Source organism: Rhinolophus sinicus, linkage group LG02 (genome assembly GCF_036562045.2).
Source record: "Rhinolophus sinicus isolate RSC01 linkage group LG02, ASM3656204v1, whole genome shotgun sequence".
Taxonomy (NCBI): Eukaryota; Metazoa; Chordata; class Mammalia; order Chiroptera; family Rhinolophidae; genus Rhinolophus; species Rhinolophus sinicus.
In genome coordinates this window covers 148,923,114-148,942,979 of record NC_133752.1, presented here as the reverse complement: position 1 = coordinate 148,942,979, position 19,866 = coordinate 148,923,114, and the positions used below count along the sequence as shown (strand labels likewise).

Here is a 19,866-nt window from a genome sequence, read left to right as displayed (position 1 = left end):
TACATTATATTATATTATACTATATTATATTATACCCGGTCTTATATTATAGTAAAATAAGACCGGGTCTTATATTAATTTTTGCTCCAAAAGACGCATTAGAGCTGATGGTCCGGCTAGGTCTTATTTTTGGGGAAACACAGTACCCAAAGAGTGGGCCTCTAGAGAAAAAAAGGCAATAAGGATAATGTTTGGTATTTGTTTAGGTACTTTTGAATGCTGTACTGGGAGAATATTCAAGGGTGAGGAAACTAGAGGGGGGTTTCTTTTTCCCTAGTCTCCTAGATACATACTTTCCTGATGGGTTTCTCAATTTTGTCACAATACATGTAGGGTTCTGCATTCGGGTGTTATGTTCAGGGGTTGGGTGTTGGTTAAAGAAATAGCAAATTCCTGACAACTCCTGGAAGGGATGCTATCAGTTTTGGGTTCATTGATAATAGTCAATTGAAATTCAGGAGAAATGTGGTTGAATTTAATAAGCCTGATTTGCCTCATTCTTTGTCCAGTCACCAGATGTAGCTGGTGAACACCAGTCAATCCAGGCAGGACCTTCTGGGTTATTATTGGTTCCTCTTTGGCTAACATGGCCCTTTTGGGGAAAAAGTGGAGCAGCAGTTGAGAAACCCAGACCTGTTTCTATTGAGGAAGTTATCTGTCAGATTTTAGGCAAGTCACTTTCTCTCCCCCGGTCTCAGTTTTCTCATTTAGAAAGCCTGTCAGACCAGGCCAGAGGGCAGAGACAACAACTACTAGAGGTCCATGATGCCGGCATAAGGCAAGGATTTTGTGGGGAAATAAATGTGTAGGCAAAGGGCCAGAGAAAATCCAGATGGTCCTTCAAGGTCCCCTCACCCCATAGTGAGGCATGCTTGGGCTGGCACAGCTGGCCCCACCGTAGCCCTGCTCCTGCAGAGGCTCTCCAGCCTTATGCTGCCCTGTAGCGCTTCCTGCTACCCCCCCCCCACCACCCCCCACCAGGGAAGGCAGCTCTTAGAGTCGTCTGCAGATGAACAGTTTCTCTTTATAATGAGGGAATTAAATTGGTTGCTCTCTAAGTTGGGTTGTTATGATCGTTAAATAAAATAGTGTATGTAAAACACTTCCCTGAGTATCTGGTACAAAGAGGGCACTCAATAAAAGGCAACTGTAATGATTATTATGAGTTTGATTTAGTTTCAAATGTCCTAGTCTGCTGTGAAAAGAAGATTTTGCTTTTAACTCCAGGAAGTAATTGAGCCCTCTTAATCCACTTTCTTTATTTTTCTTCAGGTTTTGGCCTTGGTGTTTGTCAGGAAAGTCATGGATCTCTGTTTCTCTAAGCGAGAGCTGAGCTGGTTAGATGATCTCATGCCTGAAAGCAAAAAGAAGAAGTTGGATGATGCCAAAAAGAAGGCCAAGGAGGAAGAGGTCATGCTTCTTGCACCAACTGTACACTTAGGGGCAGCCTCAAGTTACAGAACATAGGAAGGGCCACATGTCTGGGATCCCAAGGGTTATATTTAGGAGCTGGGAAGCTTCCACCAAAGCTGTTCTTAGCTGAGAAAGGATTAAGGATTCTCATCCCTGTGTGTCCTTCATTTTTGGATTTGATAACCAGCTTCCCCCCACCCCTTTGTTTGTCTACAGTCTACTCACCAGGTTCACACTTAGAATATGAACATATAGAATAGAATATGAACATATAGAATCTGCTCTTATTATCAGAGCTAATGGTTCATGTTCTCCCAAAAGGTCTCATTTGACAAGTATACAAAACCTGTTATTTTCTCAGAGTATTTGTTATGTACCTAATTGCAGATGATGTTGTGATTGGCACCATGCAGAGATAACATGCGTAGGACTTTCTGTCCTTCCTCGTTTCCCTCAGCACTTGACATCTGCCATCCACACAATGGACCTTAGTCATTAGCCTATACGTGCAAAGAATGAATGTGGAGCAAAATGAAAATACCAGACCAAGAAGTGAATGAGCCGGAAAGTGTTTCCAAATACAGTTGATACCTGAAATCGTGTCCTTTGAAATGCATTTTAAGGGATGTTTTTTTCTAATATCTTGAACTTTTAAAATCTTGTATTATTTTTTCCTGTCTGGTGTAATTGACATAGAACATCATGTCAGTTAAAGATATAAAATGTAATGATTTGATACTTGGATACAGATGGTGCCAAAAAATGTATACACATTTTAAGAAAGAAAAGAACTGTATTAAAATTACACTGATGGGAACCACTTTGAGCACCTCTTATAATTGCAGAAGTCAAATGTGACTTGTATTCATCTTTTGTTATCGGTATATGTTGAGTATTACAATTTTAATACAGTTTTTTCCTTTCTTAAAACACGTGCACTTTTTTTGGCGCCCTCTGTATATTGACAAATGACCACCGCAATAGGGTTAGTTGACATATCCATCACCTCACATAGGTCACAATTGTTTTTTTGTGGTGAGAACTTTTACAATCTACTCTCTTAGCAACTTTTAAATATATAATACAGTATTGTTAACTATAGTCACCATGCTATACATTACATGCCCAGAACTTATTCCTTTAACCACCTTCACCCATTTCCCCCACCCCACCCCCGGCAACCACCAATCTGTTCTGTTTCTATGACTTCAGTTTTTTTAGATTCCACATATAAATGAGATCATGCACTATTTTTCTCTGTTTGACTTACTTCACTTAGCATAATACCCTCAAGGTTCATTCATGTTGCTGCAAATGGCAGGATTTCCTTCTTTTTTATGCCTGAGTAGTATTCGTGTGTGTGTATGACCTTTTCTTTATCCATTCATCTATGGATGGACACCTAGGTTACTTTATTTAGGGTGATCAGGGATGACTCCTCTAAGAGACATCTCAGCAGAAACTTGAATAAAATGAGGAGCAAACAATGAGGATATCTGAGAGTAGGAACATTCCAGGGAAACAGGAAATGCAATGGTCTTGAGGCAGGAAGAGCTTGGTATGCCTGAGTAACATCAGGAAAACCCATGAGGCTGGAAGGGGTAGAGAGGTAGCGCAGAAACTAGTTAGAAGGCTGTGGCAATAGTTCAGGCAAGAAGTGATGGTGGCTGAGGCTAAGGGAGAGATGCTGAAGGTCGCTGGGTTCGGGACTTATTTCGAGGATGGAGCCAGCAGGTTTTGCTAATGCATAGTGAGCATGGCTGAAAGAGAGGGATCAAGGATGACTCTTAGATTTTTGGAGTGAACAGTTGGATGAATGGCTGTGCTATTTATTAAGATGGGGAAGACCTAGGAAGAACAGCAGTGGGAGGAAAATCATGGGATCTCTTTTGGATATTAAGTTTGAGGTGGCTGGTAAACGTTACATTATTTTCCAAAATTTCTGAAGTTTAAAATTACTGTATACAATTATTTTAAAACCTAAGTGTAGTAAAAGAAAAAATGAATACCCTCAATTTTCACATCAGCATCCAATATTTATGTTCAATTTTTTTATGTTCTGTTTAAATCCTTACCATAGTGTTCATATAACTGTGATTAACTGTATATTTGTGTATGGGGCAATACACACACACACACACACACACACACACACACATATTCTGATTTTTATATCCTCAATTTTATTTCATAAGACACTTTTATGTTTCTATATATCTATATGATAAATAATCATTTATTGTTTTAATGGCTGCATAATATTCCATAGTATTATTATCTTAATTTAAACATCCTTCCTTCATTAAAATTTATAGTTGTTCTTAGTTTTATTATTGATTATACTACTTTAAGTTTCTTTGTACATATTTTTTCTCTGTAATTATTTCCTTTAAATTAATGACATTATTTTTAAGAAACCATTTTATTATGAAACATTTCAAACATATACAAAAGTAGAAAAACCAGTATACATATTCCCCCAATTAACTTACTATTTTTAACAATCAGTTTGAATTAAGATACAAATAAGGTCCATATATTGCAATTGGTTGATATATTTCTTAAATCTCTTTAGTGGTTCCCCTTTTATCTTTTTTTCTTTTTGTTGAAGAAACTGGATCTTTGATCTATAGGGTTTCCCCCCATTTAGATTTTATTAAATGTGTCCCTTGGTGTCACTTAACATGTTCTTCTGTCCCTTATATTTCTAGTAAATTGGTAGTTGGGCCTAGAGGCTCATTCAGATTCAGGTTCTTTTATTTTTTTAAAAAAGTATTATTCCATGTACAAATATCTGCTTGTTTCTTTTTGTGTTGAGTCAAATCTATGAAAGAACATAATTACACTCTTTTATAGTAAATGTGAGAAAAATTAGATAGAAATTGGGATTATAGAAAAGTGGGCTAGTGTAGACTCACGGTTTTACTTGGTCCAAGATATAATAACGTCTGCTTTTCTTCCAGGAGGCTGAGAAAATGTTAGAAATGGGAGGAGACAAGTTCTCCTTAGAGAGCAGGAAGTTACTAAGCAGTCCTGGAAAGAACAACAGTTTCAGGTAAAACTGCCTCAACACCACGGAGTTTACCATTTGGGTTATTCTGTAAGCATTCTGGCTTTGTCAGGGGTGGGGGGTGTCACACATGCAGCTGCTGGTATAAAAAGCTAACACTCAGCCTCCCAGTTCCAACCTGTGAAAACACCGTTTCTTTTCATGGTTTACGGACTACCTGCCACGTGTCAGGCACTAGACCAGGTGCTGGGAATCACAAGAGAACAGAGTAAGGAGCCCAGGTACTGAGCGCCTTCTCCTTGCCAGAACTGTGCTAGGATGTTTACTGTGTGCTCTTATTTAACCTTTACACCACCTCTCTGGCACGTCCCGTTATCCACATTTGTGCCGTGAGGAAACCGAAGCTTGGAGGGTTGTAGGTAATTTTCCCGAGGTCACAATGCTGCTAAGTAGGCAGTTTAAGATTCAAACCCTAGGCTTTGTATTCCTCAAACTAGTGCTCCTGGCTTTCTCTGCCACCTTCCAAAGATGAATGAGATATGGTCTTTGTTTCCAGAGAGTTCTCAGCCTGGTGGGTGTGAAAGTCCCCAGCGTGGGCCAGCCTTTGGGGACGAGCAGACACAGCCCATTCCAATGTAGCTTGTGGCAGCTACAGTCCTAGGAGCCAAGGGAGACTGAACTGGGATCACAAAAATCCTTTACTTCTGCCATTAGTTCATCCCCTTCCTCTCCTGAAGCCATTGCTCATCACAAGTCACAGGAAGCTAAATTGGTCCATTTGGGGTTTCATTTCTGGCTTTTGTTTCACAATGGAAGAGATACACGTAAGCTGAATGAAGCCCAGAGGTTCCGAGGGGGCAGAAAGGGAAGAGAGAGGAGATCTGAGTAATCCAGATCCTGGATAATTTATTGCTGAATCACTGAATTGATTGTGGTTTATGTTGTATACTGAGTGGGAAATGAGGAAAGTCTTTTCTTTGATCTTTAAAAAATTTATTTCTTTTTGACAAATACAAATAGTATATATGTAAGGTGTACAACGTGATGTTTTGAGGAATGTATACAGTATGAAATGATTACTACAATCAAACTAATAATATATGCATCACCTCCTGTAATACCATTCTTTTTGTATGTGTGGTGAGAACACTTGACATCTACTTTCTTAGCAAATTTCAAGTGTGCAATACATTATTACTAACCGTGGTCACCATGCTGTACATGGGTCTTCAGAATTTATTTGTCTTGTAACTAAAAGTTTGTCCCATTTGATCAATATTTTCCCTTTCCCCCATCACCCAGCCCCAGCCTCTGGTGACCACCACTCTACTTTCTGAGTTTGACTTTTTTTTTAACTGACCCCAGTGAAATGGAATCTTTGGACTTGAATAAACTTTCTGCATGTTCTGGAAGGAGCCATAGGCTTTGAATCTCTGGTGGCAAAGTAGGAGCAATATTCTTCCTCTACTGGGTGCTGCCTCCTCTTTTGGCCTTTTGAAAGGAGACAGTCTGGCTTGTAGAAAACCAGGACTGGATTTAAGGTCTTGATTCTCCACCTACTGACATTTGACCTTGAATGGTCACTTAGCCCTAGGAGCTTTGGTTTCTGCACCTTCAAATGAGCATGTTAACGTTCTCTAATGCTCTGATAGTTAAGATCATATGTTTTTAAAAGTCCCTTGTAAACTACAAATGGGAAACAGTTGGCCATGTAAGTGAGAAAATGAATGAAGGGTGCTTAGTGCCATGCCTGGCACACAGCGAGCGCTCAGTAAGTGGGAGCTCCTGCTGGCATCACAGTGCTGTCATCAGCATCCCCAGAGGGGCCCCTTGAAGGAGTGTGGAATTGTGGGGGCAGGGCCGGCCGCCTCCTGGCACACCAAGCCCTCGGCACCACCTCGTGCGTCACCTTGCTTATCTACGTTGTGACCATCTGGTTCCTAGCCCTCCTATCAGCTGCTAGTTTAGCTCCCTTAGACCTAATCTTGTCCTTTCCTGTGGGTGGTGGTCATTATAGACTGACATAGTATTTTATATGTATGTCTCGCATTTACTGTCCTAAGTATTGATTTCAGATGTGACCCCTCTGAGATTAATATATCTGATGAAATGCCTAAAACCACAGTCTGGAAAGCGCTCAGTATGAATTCTGGAAATACAAAGGAAAAGAGGTAAAGAGAATTTTAATTGCTGATTTTTATTTATTTATGACTTTTAAAAATAGTAATCATGTTGAAAGTAAAAGATATTTTAGTTGTAAAATTGAATTTGTCTAATAAGTATCCCTTCCCAGACTGCTGCTTATCCCACGAGAATAGCTATAAGCCAAAGAGAAGTAAAAATGCTTTTTCACTATTTGAACAGATAATGCTGTTTTGAGCTGACCATTTAGACAGGCCTAATATCAGGATTTAATTATTTTGGGATATAAATTTGTTTTATCTACTTAGTTCCCTTTATCCCTTTTCTAGTTTCCATCTCAAGATCTATAGGGCATCCCGCCGGTTACTGCAACCACACAAATGGGATATTGCTAAAATATTCAGATAGTGTTGATACAGTTCCTCAACGAGAATTATTGCCAAGTAAAGATTTTGAAATATTACGTTGTAACTGTTTTCTTATTTTGAAAACTAAATTCTGTATATCATTTGCCAATAGCATAGATCAATTTTAATCAGGTTAATGAAAAAATGGAGGGATTTAAGGCACCTTTGCCTGCATTGAAGTAGACTTGACACCCAAACAGAATAATTTAGTCCAAACACCATTTAAGTTTAAGTAGGCAGATCACGGAAGGCAAAATCTGAGGTTTTATTAAAGGCAACTTTTCTAGTTGAAAAAAAAAAAAAAAAGGCAGTAGGCTAGAAATTAGGAGGCCTCATTTAGTTATTAATTTTGTGCATAACGTGGCAGGCCACCATTTCTGGCTCTCAGTTTCCTCAGCAGGAAAATGGGGACAATGCAACTGCCTCACTCCTAAGGCTGCTCTGAGGAGAAACAGCAGTACTGTGCAAAATCACAGCCACCAGTGGGGTGGTAGTGATGGGTTATGTCTTCACCAAATGGGTTAAAGTAAATCTGTGCTGGCTGTGAGTGAAATATAGAATCTTGTTTCCTTCAGAGGAAAATCCAGGCAGCTGTCGAAATGTATAACGCACACGGTTATTTTTAGTTGATAACTAGTCTACTTGTAAATGAACTTAAAATATAGCCAAATCCAAATTGTGGTGACATCTTCAAAGTATTGTGTTAAAAGCAGGAATGAATCATGTGTTCCCTTTTTGTCTAATTGTAACACTTTTATTCAGTCTCTTCAACTAAAAGTCTTTGCTCGGATGGAAGATTTGGGCTATGAGGTGCCTCAGGGAAGTTCTGGTCACAGAGAAGATGGTGAATCTCTCAGAGAAGAAGCAAGACCAAGCCTGGCCCTGTCCATGGTCACGTAAAAGCCATGCCAAAGCATTCAGTTTTCCATGGTATGAGTTGGAGGGCATCCAGCTAGCCCCATGCCAGCAGCCAGTCACCAGACGTGAATGTGGAAGCAGAAGACCACCTCCTGCTGGTACTTCTCCTCTTCCTTCTTTCTCTTCAAACTGCCACCATTGAAGACCCATTTTCCAGACATTTTCTCTGAAACTCTCTGCTGTTCTGCCAAGCCATATGGATCCATTCTGCCACTGAGGATTCCTCCAATGAGGTCCCTGTTTCTAAAGGATGGGGTAGGGGAGTAGGAGCAGAGCAGAGAGAAAAAGGAAGGCTCTCCAGGCCCGCAGCACCTGTGGGCCTGCTCTGGGGGATGCTGGTCAGACCCAGAGGCTGTCAGGAGGCTCTGCTACTAGGAGGGTCAGCGAGCTGGGCATTGGCAGTGCCCACCACTGCAGCCAGAAGACGCCTCTGACCTGGTGCGTCTTCCCCGTTCCCTAGCAGCAGTCTGCATAACTCAGCAAGAACCTTGGATGATGAAAGGGCCGAGAGGGATATTGGAGTTACTTAGCTGAAACAGGAAAAGGCTCGGGGGGAATCAATAATTTAAGTGAGGATGAATAGCTTCTGTTAGTTTCATTGAGGATAGAGCAAGAAAATCAACTTAAATTGCTACAGAAGAAATTAGCTTAGACATTAGGAAGGACTTCTAGGCTGAAAATTTGTCATAGTGTCTGCTTTGCAGATATCTGGGAAAGGTTTGATAATAGTTGTGTGTGAGTAGAAGGAGAAATAAGATGTTTTTATTGGCCATGTTGTGGAAACATCCATGTCTGCTGCTGTCTCCTGAGGACACATTTGATTCCATTCCTGGAGAGATCCAAGTGCTTACGTAATGTTTCCTTAGCTGCCTTAGTAGCGAACCATCATCAACTCAATGAACCGAAGCCACCTTCAGCTGTGTGGTTTCTTCATCATCAGGATTTCTGTTGGTTGACAAATGTTCTGGCTCTCAGATGTAAAAAGCCACACTGGGAAATGAACTGTAAGTGGTGAAATTAATTTTGGTATTTAGTTTACAGCTATATTTATAGTTTTTCTCTTCTCTGTTGCATTGAATATCAAGGGTTTGGGCTCCAGTGTGTATAGACTTTCCCTTTCTTTGTGCACAGAATGTGACTAGCAAGCATGTTGGCACCCAGGGAATCCGATCACATTAGTTTTCCATCCTGGAAAATCTTTGTATAGTGGGACATTCCCCCGGTATGCTCTCCTTTCATAGGTGAAGAGTTGGCTATATAACGTTACTGAAGTTTGCATCCCTGAGACTCTTAAAATATGTTAGTGTATTCTAGGCTCACTCTCAGGACCTTTGATAGTGAAGGAATCCTGCATTTCTTTCATGTTTCCCTTCTCTTAGAGCCACACTTATTTTAATACACAGATGATTTTCAAAATATCTAACAACTGGTACTGGCTGGACACCATCCACTCAGAACGGATGCCTGCTGTAAACAAGCAGTGTGTGTATGGCCTATGGGCTGAACGTCAAGCTGCTTTCAAATATGGAAATGATATCCCTTTGAATTGTGGGTATTGTGCCTGGTTTGTCTGATTTCTACTCACAAGGCTGTTTGAGGGACAGCCTCGGCTTCCTTTCATGTGGTGCAGACAGGAACAGGTATTCTTCTTTGAACCATATGGGCGTTAAAATCCTTGTGAGCCAAAGCTTCACATTTTGTCACTTTAGGATAAATGTAATAGTTGTACCCATTTACCTACCTAATCTAGAAAAATCGAAAGGCCTCCTGTCACTGGGAAAGCCTTTCGTGCTAGCTTTCCCTGTCCCTCTCTGGCTGCTCCCTTGAACTCGCCTCCTTTTTCACCTTTGTTTCTTGAAAACACCCTTGCTTTCTTACTCCATTGTGCCCCCCATCTTCTCCTGCCACCTGTGCGTAGGGAGGTTGGTGACTGCTTGACCTGTAATAGGGAAGGGCCCATCATGCAACAAAACTCGGTGACAACATCGCTCAGAAAAGTCTCTCTCCTACTACACTGATGTCCTGTGATGCGTGTGTCTGCTGGGCGTCTTGAGAGGAAGGACCTGTCTCTGTGAACTCGGTGCGGTGCAGTTACAGGACCACACGTGTGCTTTCGAGTCCTTCCCCAGCCAGACTCTCCCAGGGGCCTGCGCCTTGGGAATGTTAGCTGTTTTCAAAGGCTGTGCCAATCTTTTTAGGCCTTTAGAATCTTCTCCAACAATAGCCAGCCTCATTTCTGCTGCGTCTTAATGGCTGGAATCATTCCCTATTCTTACTCTTACCCAGCTCCCACCAAACACTCACCCCCAGTCCTGGCTGCGTCCTTGCTCAGGTCTGTGGCTGGTGACCGCGGTGGCTGATTCAAGCTGGACTGTTTTAGGGCTCGGAAGCTTGGAGTGGGGGTGAAGCAGCAGCAGTGGGTGTGTATGGATGTGCGTAGGCAGGTGTGCTTATCGACAAGTGAACGTGTATCCATAAGGTTTCATTGCTGCTATTAAACAGCCTGTGCACCTAAGCTGTGGGACATAAAAAACAATATGATCATTCTCCCGTCTCAGACTTCTCTAACAGAATAGCTTGAGGACAAATATAGGCTGATTAGTCAATAGAAAAAAAGTGTTTAAGATCAACATTAAGGAGTAATGGAATTAGGCATAGAAAGCAAGCCAGGTGTTTAGGCGATTTCCATGCCCAGGTTTGTTTGGGCCAGATAGGCAGTCCAAGGGGTGATTTCAGGAAGCGTTGGTGTCAGCAGGCCAGTGTCCTGATGGGCTGGCAGTATAGCGGTAGGAAGGCAGGGGAGCCGGGGATTTCAGAAAAGAATGATGAGCAGAAGAAGGTTGATTCTAAGAGGAAGAACTGGCATTGCTAAGAGGGTGGGCTGCTTCCCAGTCCATGACTTCTAGGGAGGGGTTGCTCTAGACAGAAGGGGAGGACCAGCAGAAATATGCTCTGAAATTGCCCAATGTGTTGGGCTTCATTAAATGTAGGCTAGCTCTCTGTGGCTATGTATTTGTAGGATTTCAAATTTCTGATGATGGGATGATCAGGAGATCCGGTCTTTCCCACATAACAGCTCCTGTCCCCATCTCCTTGTTCAGATAAATTGGTTTTCAGGATAGGGGGTAGTGAACCATATATTTCCAAGACAGTGTGAACATTTGCTATTTCTCTTTGTCTGGGATGTGATTGGCTTTTAAATTAGTCATAAATGTTTGATAACCATCTGGGATATGCTAGTTTCGGGCTTGGTTGACATCTCAGGCTGTCTGACCACTGTGACCTTCCAGGGGTCTCTGGTTCTCGGCAGCTGTAGTTTCTGGTCATCCAAAACGACAATTCCCAGTGCTGCTTTATTTTGTACCGACTCAACTCTCCAGACTTCACTTTCAGTAAAGGAGTCAGCAGTTCTCCCTGCATCGTCTCTATTGATTTCAACGCCCATGTTTTGAGTCTCCACGTTTTCCTGAAGCATAGGAAAAAGCTCGACCCCAGGTCCCCTGCTCGCCTTTTAAATGGCGTCACGAGCACTATCCATTGTGTTCTCTCTGCTCATTTAATCGGCTTCTCTAAATTTCCTCTTTTGCAGGAGAGTAGCACCTCCTCTTAGAGCTCGAAGCAGACTTGGCTTGTTTGTTACTGCATTTTCCTTGGACTTCTCAGGTTTCCAAGCCACATCCCGGCAGGACATTCAGGAGCCCTGCGTTGCATGGTCACAGCCTCCTTTTCCTTTTTTCGGTTGTAGCTGTTGGGCTCCCATAATGTAGAAATCCTTCTTGCAGGCCCTGGCTGATCAAATGAAACACCATCCAAGTTCCAGTCCCTTTGACTGACTCAGCTCTTTCAAGCCCCTTCTACTCTTCTATCTTTTCCTCAGTCTTTCAAGTTCTCCTTGGAGGGAAGAAGTTCTTGGTCAGAGGTCTTAAAAGCCACCAACACTTGGGGGTGGTGAGACGTGAGGAGGTTAAACGGTTCTGGGGCAAAGAGGATTTTATGGTTATTTTTCTCACTTAGGATGAGGGACTAAGGATACTCAAGCCCTCAGGCTCATCCATATTTCAGTAAACAGAAGAACACATTCTGAAACCAAACAAGTAATTTTTCTACCAAATCTATTCTTTATGGTTCTTGGTGCCCTTGGTCTCTTTACATGAATTATAGAGAATGGGCAGTTGACTCAGTTAATATTTCTTTATGAGAAAGCAGGCTAATTTTCATAACCAAAAGAGGTGTGAAGTAACTCGATCACTGCTTGAAACATGAAAAGAGGAAAGGAGTATTATGTGAATCTTTTCAATAGGGAAATCCAGAAAGTGGAATGATTCATGCATACATAGGCAGAAGTCTTTTAGGAAATTCTGTGCTCAAAGGGAATGGAATGGTTTCTAATCCTTCTGAAAAGAAAAGGAATGGCATTTTCCTTAAACCTAACCCACTTTCAGCACTGGAGAACACAGAGCTTTTTTATTCTAGCTGATGGCACTAATATTTCCTGAGAGAGAGAAATCCCACCCACGGCACTTTTCTGAGCCCAGCAGAAATCAGCAGAGCTTGGGTTTCTCTTAGCAGGTTTGCACTTGACTCCAACATGCAGGTTTTTCACATGTGCAATAATGTTGGAAGCAGAAGTACCAAACTGAATGTGCAATTACTCCTTTTGCAAAAGAGGCCAAAATCCTCCCCATTCTTCTCCCATATTCGCTCCTCCAAGATGAAAGCCTCCCTCTTGTTTCTCTGTCTGTCTGATTAGTTAGATATGGCTGCCCTCCCAAGCTAATGGTGTCTGGTGGAGAGCCGAGCAACCTTCCCATGGGAGGGGACAACTTGAGGTGCTGGTACATTTCCCTTGTTTTCTATGTGCTTCTTTCTAGTAGGTCTCATGTAGAGATAGAGATATTTTAGTTTTACAGATTCCAAAGTATATATTTTTAGTGTGAGAAATGTACCCTCTCCACAATCCATGGTGTACATAGAACCAAGAACAATGTGTTGTGATAACCCCTTAGCAATCTGTGGTAGGACTAGGACCCCTCGCCCTTACCACCATGTTCACGGTCTGTCTGTGAACCAGGGGAGGTGGTTGTGACCCCTCTGCCTGCCCAGACTTTCCTGTGCTCAATGGGTGAAAAATAAAGTCTGTGTAAACTGCTCACACCTGTGGTGTTCTTTAAGCCCGAATCAAGGGGCTGAGCCAATACTGACCAACTACAGAACTTGAGAAGAAGAGTTACAAAGACGGGAGACAGAAAGGCGTAGTGTCTGCTGAGCATACCTTGAGAGGCCGTGTGCACTTCCTTGAGGCAGAGAATGGGAGGAGGCTCTAAGGGCCCTTTCTTTGGGGACCACTTAGACTTGTCTTTGGGTGGGGGGACAGGACAGCATAAAAAGAAAGCCCATTTTGGAGATACAACCAGGCTGATGAGAGCAATTGCTCTCATCAATGGGCTGGGATGTGCTCCATTTCTCTTCTCAGATCCTCTTGTTGGTGGGTTGGTGAAAAGGGGAAGAGGGAAGCAATGGAATAAGAGCAGAGAGACCAGTGAGGGGGTGAAAGGCCAGGGTGGGGACAGAGGCAGTCAGCAGGCTTTATGGATTGACGAGGAATCAGGAATCAACTAGGAAGCATCAGAACACGTAGCAACAGTGTTACGTGGAAGCGGAGCCACTGCAAGTTGGGCCTGCAGTCTGGAGACAGAACTCACCAGCTCTGAGAGCTTTTGCTATCTTTTTGCTATTTTTTAAACATCCCGACAGTATACACACGTCACCTTGTCTCAGAGAATTACATTGAGTGGTGGGAAGGCTACTCGTTCAGGGAATGGAGTCGGTTCTGATGTGGGGGCGGGAGTGGGACGCATTTATCATTCTCACATCCAGAGGACTGGCCTCCGTGTCATTAAGGATTCCATTAAGTAATACGTGACAAGTGCTCAGAATGGCACCTGGCACGTAGTCAGCATACAGTTAAGTAACAAGAAACCTGGAGGTAGGTGGTTCCTGGGTTGGTTAATTCAGCAGCAATTACATCAGGGTCAGATTCTCCACAGTCCTCATGGTTTTTCCTCTCCTAGTCACAAGATGGCTCCAGAAGCTCCAGGCAGCACGCCAGCCAGCATAACGTCCAGATGCGGGGAGAACGAGGGGGCATTTCTCCAGCTTCTCTCTCTTTTAAAGAGGAAAATCTTTCCAAGAGGGTTGCCCTTTCCCATGTCGTTGGTCAGAACTGGATGACATACTCGTCTCTAAAATGGGAAAGAGATGGGCTGCGTTGTTGGGCGTGGACCAATTAGGCTTCACCCTCTGGAGTTGGGCCCAACTTCCTTGCCATGTTACTTCTCCAATACTTGGATTCTGTTAGTAAGGAATAAGGCAGGAGGTGAAAGTCATTAAATATCCAAACATACCTGCCAAAGAACCCAGGCGAACCTGAGCCACGGGGCCTCCCACAGAGCAGGACCCTCAGGAGGCCAGGGGACCTCATGAGAACGGGGTGTGGGGGAAATGCAGGTGGAGTGACCGTCATTCTAATGTCACACGTCTGAGAGAAAAGCTGCCGTGCAAATAAAGTTGTTAGACCACACTCCAGAGGACATAACCAGGTCCAACTTATTTTCTTAGGAGGCAGAGTGGGCTCATGTTAGGAACTTAGAGCTAAAGCTGCCCGGGAAGGGGATTGGCTGCCTTGGGAGCCAACGTGTGCGAGAGCCTAGTGCTGTGGCACAGGGTGGCCGTCTGCGAGGGATGCTGCAGGTGTGGGAGGATGGGCGCGAGGGCCCGTGACTCGATGACAGGGCTAGGGAGGGTGTGCAGACAGATAACATCGCCTGGGAGGAGGATGAGCGATGGGAGGGGGGTGATGAAGGAGTGGGCGGGGAACAGATGTCTGAGGCGAATGGAGGGAGCAAACGGTGCAGGAATGAAGGAGTGGGATGGGTTGTCTGCTTCTGAGGCCAAGCAGGAGGATGAGGACCTCAGCACTGCATGTCCCTGCTCCTCTGGGGCTGGGTCTTTGGGTTCCATGGGTCCCACGTTACATGGATCTAGCTTAAAAAAAATAGGCTTCCCTAAGGACACAATAGGGTATTTTCCTGCCCGTCCCTGCCCACCACCTGCTACTACAGGACCTCCCGGCCGACTCCTGTCTGCTTGTGAACACGGTGACTTCAATGACAGCCCTTCCAGGGCCCACTTCCAGCTCTTGGTGCCTCGCCCACTGCTGAGCGAGACCCTGCTGTTGCTGCCACCTCCGTCACTCACTGAATACGTGCCGTGCCAATCCACTTCATTCTGGGCCAATACTCCTGTGCTCTGTTGGCGTTGGCTCACTGGGGCCGTCCAGGTAGCAATCCCGAGCGGCTCCCCCTGATGCGGGGGTGTGGAGCCTTTTCTCCCAGCACTGGGGCCCCGTCTGCTGATGGATTCCCAAAGCTAAGTTGCCTTGGTTCCTCCAGTGAGCCAAAGCAAGACAGTCCATGACAAGGTGGAAAGTGCCCGGAAGGCCCAGGTGTCACCGAGAAGGGAGATGAACAGGTTGGCCCTTACTACTGAGTTCCCACCTGGGGCCAATCAGCTGTGCCCAGTTTAAGGGTGATGGGGGCAGCAGAGGCCATGAGGTGGGGTTGCTCCTAGAAGGAAGTGTGGGTAGGACTGGCAGTGAATAGCATCTCTAATATAAAAAGCTGGACTGCTTTGTGGGCTCAGTATGTGTCAAACACTGGGCTAAGGACTTCAGACGCATAATTCATCTACTTTTTGCAAAAACTCTTTGAGGTGAGTTTTCTTACTCCTTTCTTATGGGCGTGGAAACTGAGGTTAAGAAAGGTAAGTGATTTGCCTGATGGTGCAGCCAGTAGATGGCAGAGCGAGGATTCAGACCTAGGTCTTTCTGAGCCTAGAGCACATGCTCAAAAACGCATCAGCGTGCATTGTTCTGACCTCCTGGTGCAGCTGTCCGGTTTGCTAGGCCCAAAGGACCACAGGGCTGAGGACTTTGCTTGGCCATGACCACGCTGACTGGCTGATTCAACAAGTAACGATGGTGCACTTAGTCCGTCAGGCCCCCCCACACACCCAGTGCTGAGGACGCAGGGAGTGGTGAACAAGCTCACAGGCCGCCAGTCTGGAAGGGGGTGACATACATGAGCACATTACATGGAGGAGGGGGCTGATGTCCACAGGATGGGCAGTTTGGAAGGCCTTTGTAAGGGACCCCCCACCGCATGGTAGTCACACAGCCCTGGGCAGGAGGAAGTCAGGAGATAAGCTCTGGTCCTGCCTCTGCTCTTTCCTAGCTGCAGTTTCCTTCTCTGGGCTCCAGTTTCTTCATCAGCATAAATTAGGCATCATGCTTAGTTTCCAGCATAAATTAGGCGTCATGCTTGGTTTCGTGGCTCCTTTCTGAGTTTGATGTCCCCTAAGTCTATAATGAGGGCAAGACTTGCTAGGGAGGATCCACCCGGCTGGTGTGGTGAGCCAGGAACCACAGAGGTGGATACATCTGGAAGACTGGACAGGGTCCAAGCGAGTTGGAATCTGAAATCCAGTGGGTGAAAGCTTGAGGCATCGGCAGCAGGAAGGTGAGTGAAATCCCTCACAGGATCTAGACCCTCAGGGACCCTGGTAGGGGCGGCCTGGTGCCCATGTCCACCCATGATATCTGGACCGGGCATTGACATTGACCAAAGTCCAAAATAAGGGGTTGGTGGCCTTCGATCTCCTGCCTGGAGAAGGGAACACAGATCCATTCACACCCTCACTAGGTCACAGACAGCTTTGAATGGCCTTTAATGAGTTATTGGAAAAATCCAAGCAGAGGGAACCTGCATTCTGTTACTGTAGTTTTAGCCACACCCCCAGGCGACACTGTGACCTTGCGGATCAAATCTCTGGGACTGGAATCTGTCCCGCTGGCAACATCCCAACCAGGAAGGGTGGAAATGAACACCTAGAGAGGAAGGAGGGGCCTGTCTAGCCCTCCAGTCAGCCTTCCATTGTCTAATGGCTCACGGCTGGTTACCTCTCGCCTCTTTGGGAAGGTGATGAAAGCTAATCGTCCACCTGCATCTGGGTCTCATCCTTCCCTCAGACGCCTCCTGACCCAGCCCCTCCTCACATCTTCAACCCTCCTTCTTCTGATTGGTTTCTTCTCATCCATCTCCCCCCCTGCACAGGCCAAACATGCCAAGAAATGTCATATCTCAGAGAACACTGTGGGGCCTCAGTTTCCTCTTCAACCCCCAGCTCCGGGTCTCCCTGGTCCCCACTGACACTGACGCCCCACAGTGCCTGCCTCCAGCTCCTCTCCTTCTACCTGCTACTCGCAGCTTCACCAGAGAATTGGGGTTGGATGGGGCGTGTGGATGCTGTTGGGCTCTACATAGATTCAATGAAACATACCTTTTGTGGAACACTATATAGTAGGCACAATTATTCATATTTTATAGATGAAGAAACAGGCTCAGAGATGCTAAGTAACTTTCCCAAGATCACACAGCCATTAAGTAGCAGATGTGACTCCAAAGTCCTTTCCACTACATGGATTTACCTCCCAGAGCTTCCAGAGGAGGGTTTATTAAGCCTTTTAAACTGATACTACCCAAATATCAAATTATTTCATATTACTAAATATGCTTTTCCCTGCTCTGCCTCCTGCTCCCTCCCCACCGCCCCAGAGAACCTGCTGTGCACTTTCATAGGAAGAGATTCTCGCCACTCCCAGCCCAGCCCCCAAGGGCCATGAGCCATCTTACAGAAGTGTGATTCCATTTGGGGAGAGGCCCAAATTCTCCCGTATTCAGCCAGAAGTGTACATCTGGGAAGAAAGGTATGTGCCAGTGCCTCAGAACGGGAAGCACAAGTGCCTTTGAGCAGAGTCAGTCAAAGCGCAGAACAGACCTTCAGGATCCTAGGGTGAGAAGAGGCGCCTGTCCTCCCTCCCTCTTTTGCCTGGACCATCTGGGTCAGAAAGCACCGAATTTCCCCAGAAAGCAGCTCCTCTTCCATTCAGTTTGTCCAGATCTGGAGGGGAGCGAGCGGGCCTGGCTTCTTTCTTCACAGCAGCCTTTCTGCAAGCAGCATCTTATTTGGTTCTTGAAACTGTCTGAGGGCAGTTATCCTTCTTCCTTCCTTTTTGGAGATAAGAACTTTCAGGGCCACAGGGCCAGTGAGTGCTGCCCTGCTGGCCCTCGCTGCCTCCTGTCTAGCTTTGTACATTTTCACACCCTGTCCTTTCAAAGTGGACATTTATCTGCAGTTTGGTTTCATGGGTCAGATTTTAAACATTTATCATGAAAGTAAATTATAGAACTGTGGGGACAGAGCCCCAGAAAGTAGTTTCCAGGCTCTCAGCCTCACATAGAAAAGTGCTGGCTCAGGTAGTAAATGGCCATCAACTGTGATTGGATGGCCGTCAGCTGTGGCTAGTTGGCCGTCAGCTGTAACCAGTGAGCCATTGGCCACTAATATAACTGCCGTGGCTACGCTAGCAGCAAAATGGGGGCTGGGAAGAAGATGGTGGCTGAGCTGCAAGCGGTGCAGTGAGGGTTGCGAATAGTGTGGCTCCTGCTTCCTGTGTCTCCAACCCAGCCGCCAGCGAGAATATAGTGGTATGACTCCCCTACCTATGGCTCCGTGGGTGTTCCTTTTTGGCCTCACCATGTCCTGCGTTCTCTTGTGGGGAGCGGGAGCAGAGACCCCGCCGGACGCCCCACACGACAAGAACTCTGTTGTCAAAATACGCTACCCACTAGCCACATGTGGCTATTTAAACTTAATTAAAATAAAAAATGTAAAAATTCAGTTCCTTAGTCTCCCAAGCCACGTTTCAAGGGCTCCATAGGCACGTGTGGCTGATGGCTAGTGTGCTGGATAGCAGAGCAGAGCAGGACATTTCTGCCACTGCACAAAGTCCTATTTGACAGCGTGATCACCAGATATTTAGACGGTACAGAAAATGATGAAGTTACGTAGAAGCATAAATGTATTTGTTTTCCACTGCTAGAATACAAATGACTACAACCTTAGTGATTTGAACAACACACTTGTTACTTCACAGTCTCTGTTGGTCAGGAGCCTGGACGTGGCTTAGCTGGGGCCTCGGCTCAGAGTCTGTCACGGGGCTATAGCCAGGTGTCTATAGCCAGGTGTCGGCCATCTCGTATGAGGCTCAGCGTGCTCCTCCAAGATCACTCAAGTTGTTGGGAGAATTCCGTTCCTTGCAACTGTAGACTGCGGCTCCTGGCTCCTAGTGGATACTTGTCCCTATAGGCACCTCAGGCATATCTGCTTCTTCAAGGCCATCAGGAGAGCATCTCTGACCTCTGGACCCCGTCTTAAAGGGCTCGCCTGATTAGGTCAGGCCCACCCAGGCTAACCTCCCTTTTGATGAACTTAGAGCCAATTTTAATTTCATCTGAAAGATTCCTTTCCTTTTGCCATACAATGTAACATAATCACGGAGTGATATCCCATCACCTTTCCTGTTGTCTCTGGGTTAGAAGTACTTGCTTCTAGTCTCACAGGTTCCACCCACACTCCGAGAGGGAATTATACAAAGGTGTAGATACAGGGGACAGGAATCACAGGGCCATCTGAGAATTCTGCTTACCACATTAAAGTATAACAGTATGAAAAGAAGACAAATCACATACGTCTGTAATTCCACCACTGAAGGGAACCATTGCTAATATTTTGGGATATCCTATACTTCTGAGCATATTTCTTTTCCACATTACTAAAATCAAGCTGTATGTACAATTTGAATCGGGATTTTTTTTAACCACTATCACATCATGAAAAAGTCATTACGGACATCATTATTAATAACTGGATAATATCCTATCAAGGAATATATTGTGACTTATTTAACCAATTCCCTATTATTGGACATATGTGTTATATCTAATTTTTTGCCTATTATTATCAATACTGTTGACAAACTTTTTGTGCATAAATGTTTTCTATATGTCATGTTATTTC

The 19,866-nt window shown here is 44.8% G+C and overlaps 1 protein-coding gene across 2 annotated transcripts in view; it reads left to right on the top strand.

Annotated features, from left to right (window-relative positions):
* SLC4A8 (solute carrier family 4 member 8) overlaps window positions 1-13,042 on the top strand; it is a 68,906-nt gene extending 55,864 nt beyond the window's left edge. For both annotated transcript variants that reach the window (XM_019724541.2, XM_019724540.2), the window contains exons 22-25: window positions 1,273-1,410; window positions 4,377-4,468; window positions 6,499-6,594; window positions 7,735-13,042. In XM_019724541.2, coding sequence (XP_019580100.2) covers window positions 1,273-1,410; window positions 4,377-4,468; window positions 6,499-6,594; window positions 7,735-7,747 — 339 coding nt within the window. In that variant the 3' untranslated portion in view covers window positions 7,748-13,042. The remainder of the gene's footprint in view (window positions 1-1,272; window positions 1,411-4,376; window positions 4,469-6,498; window positions 6,595-7,734) is intronic.
* Window positions 13,043-19,866: the final 6,824 nt, after the last annotated feature.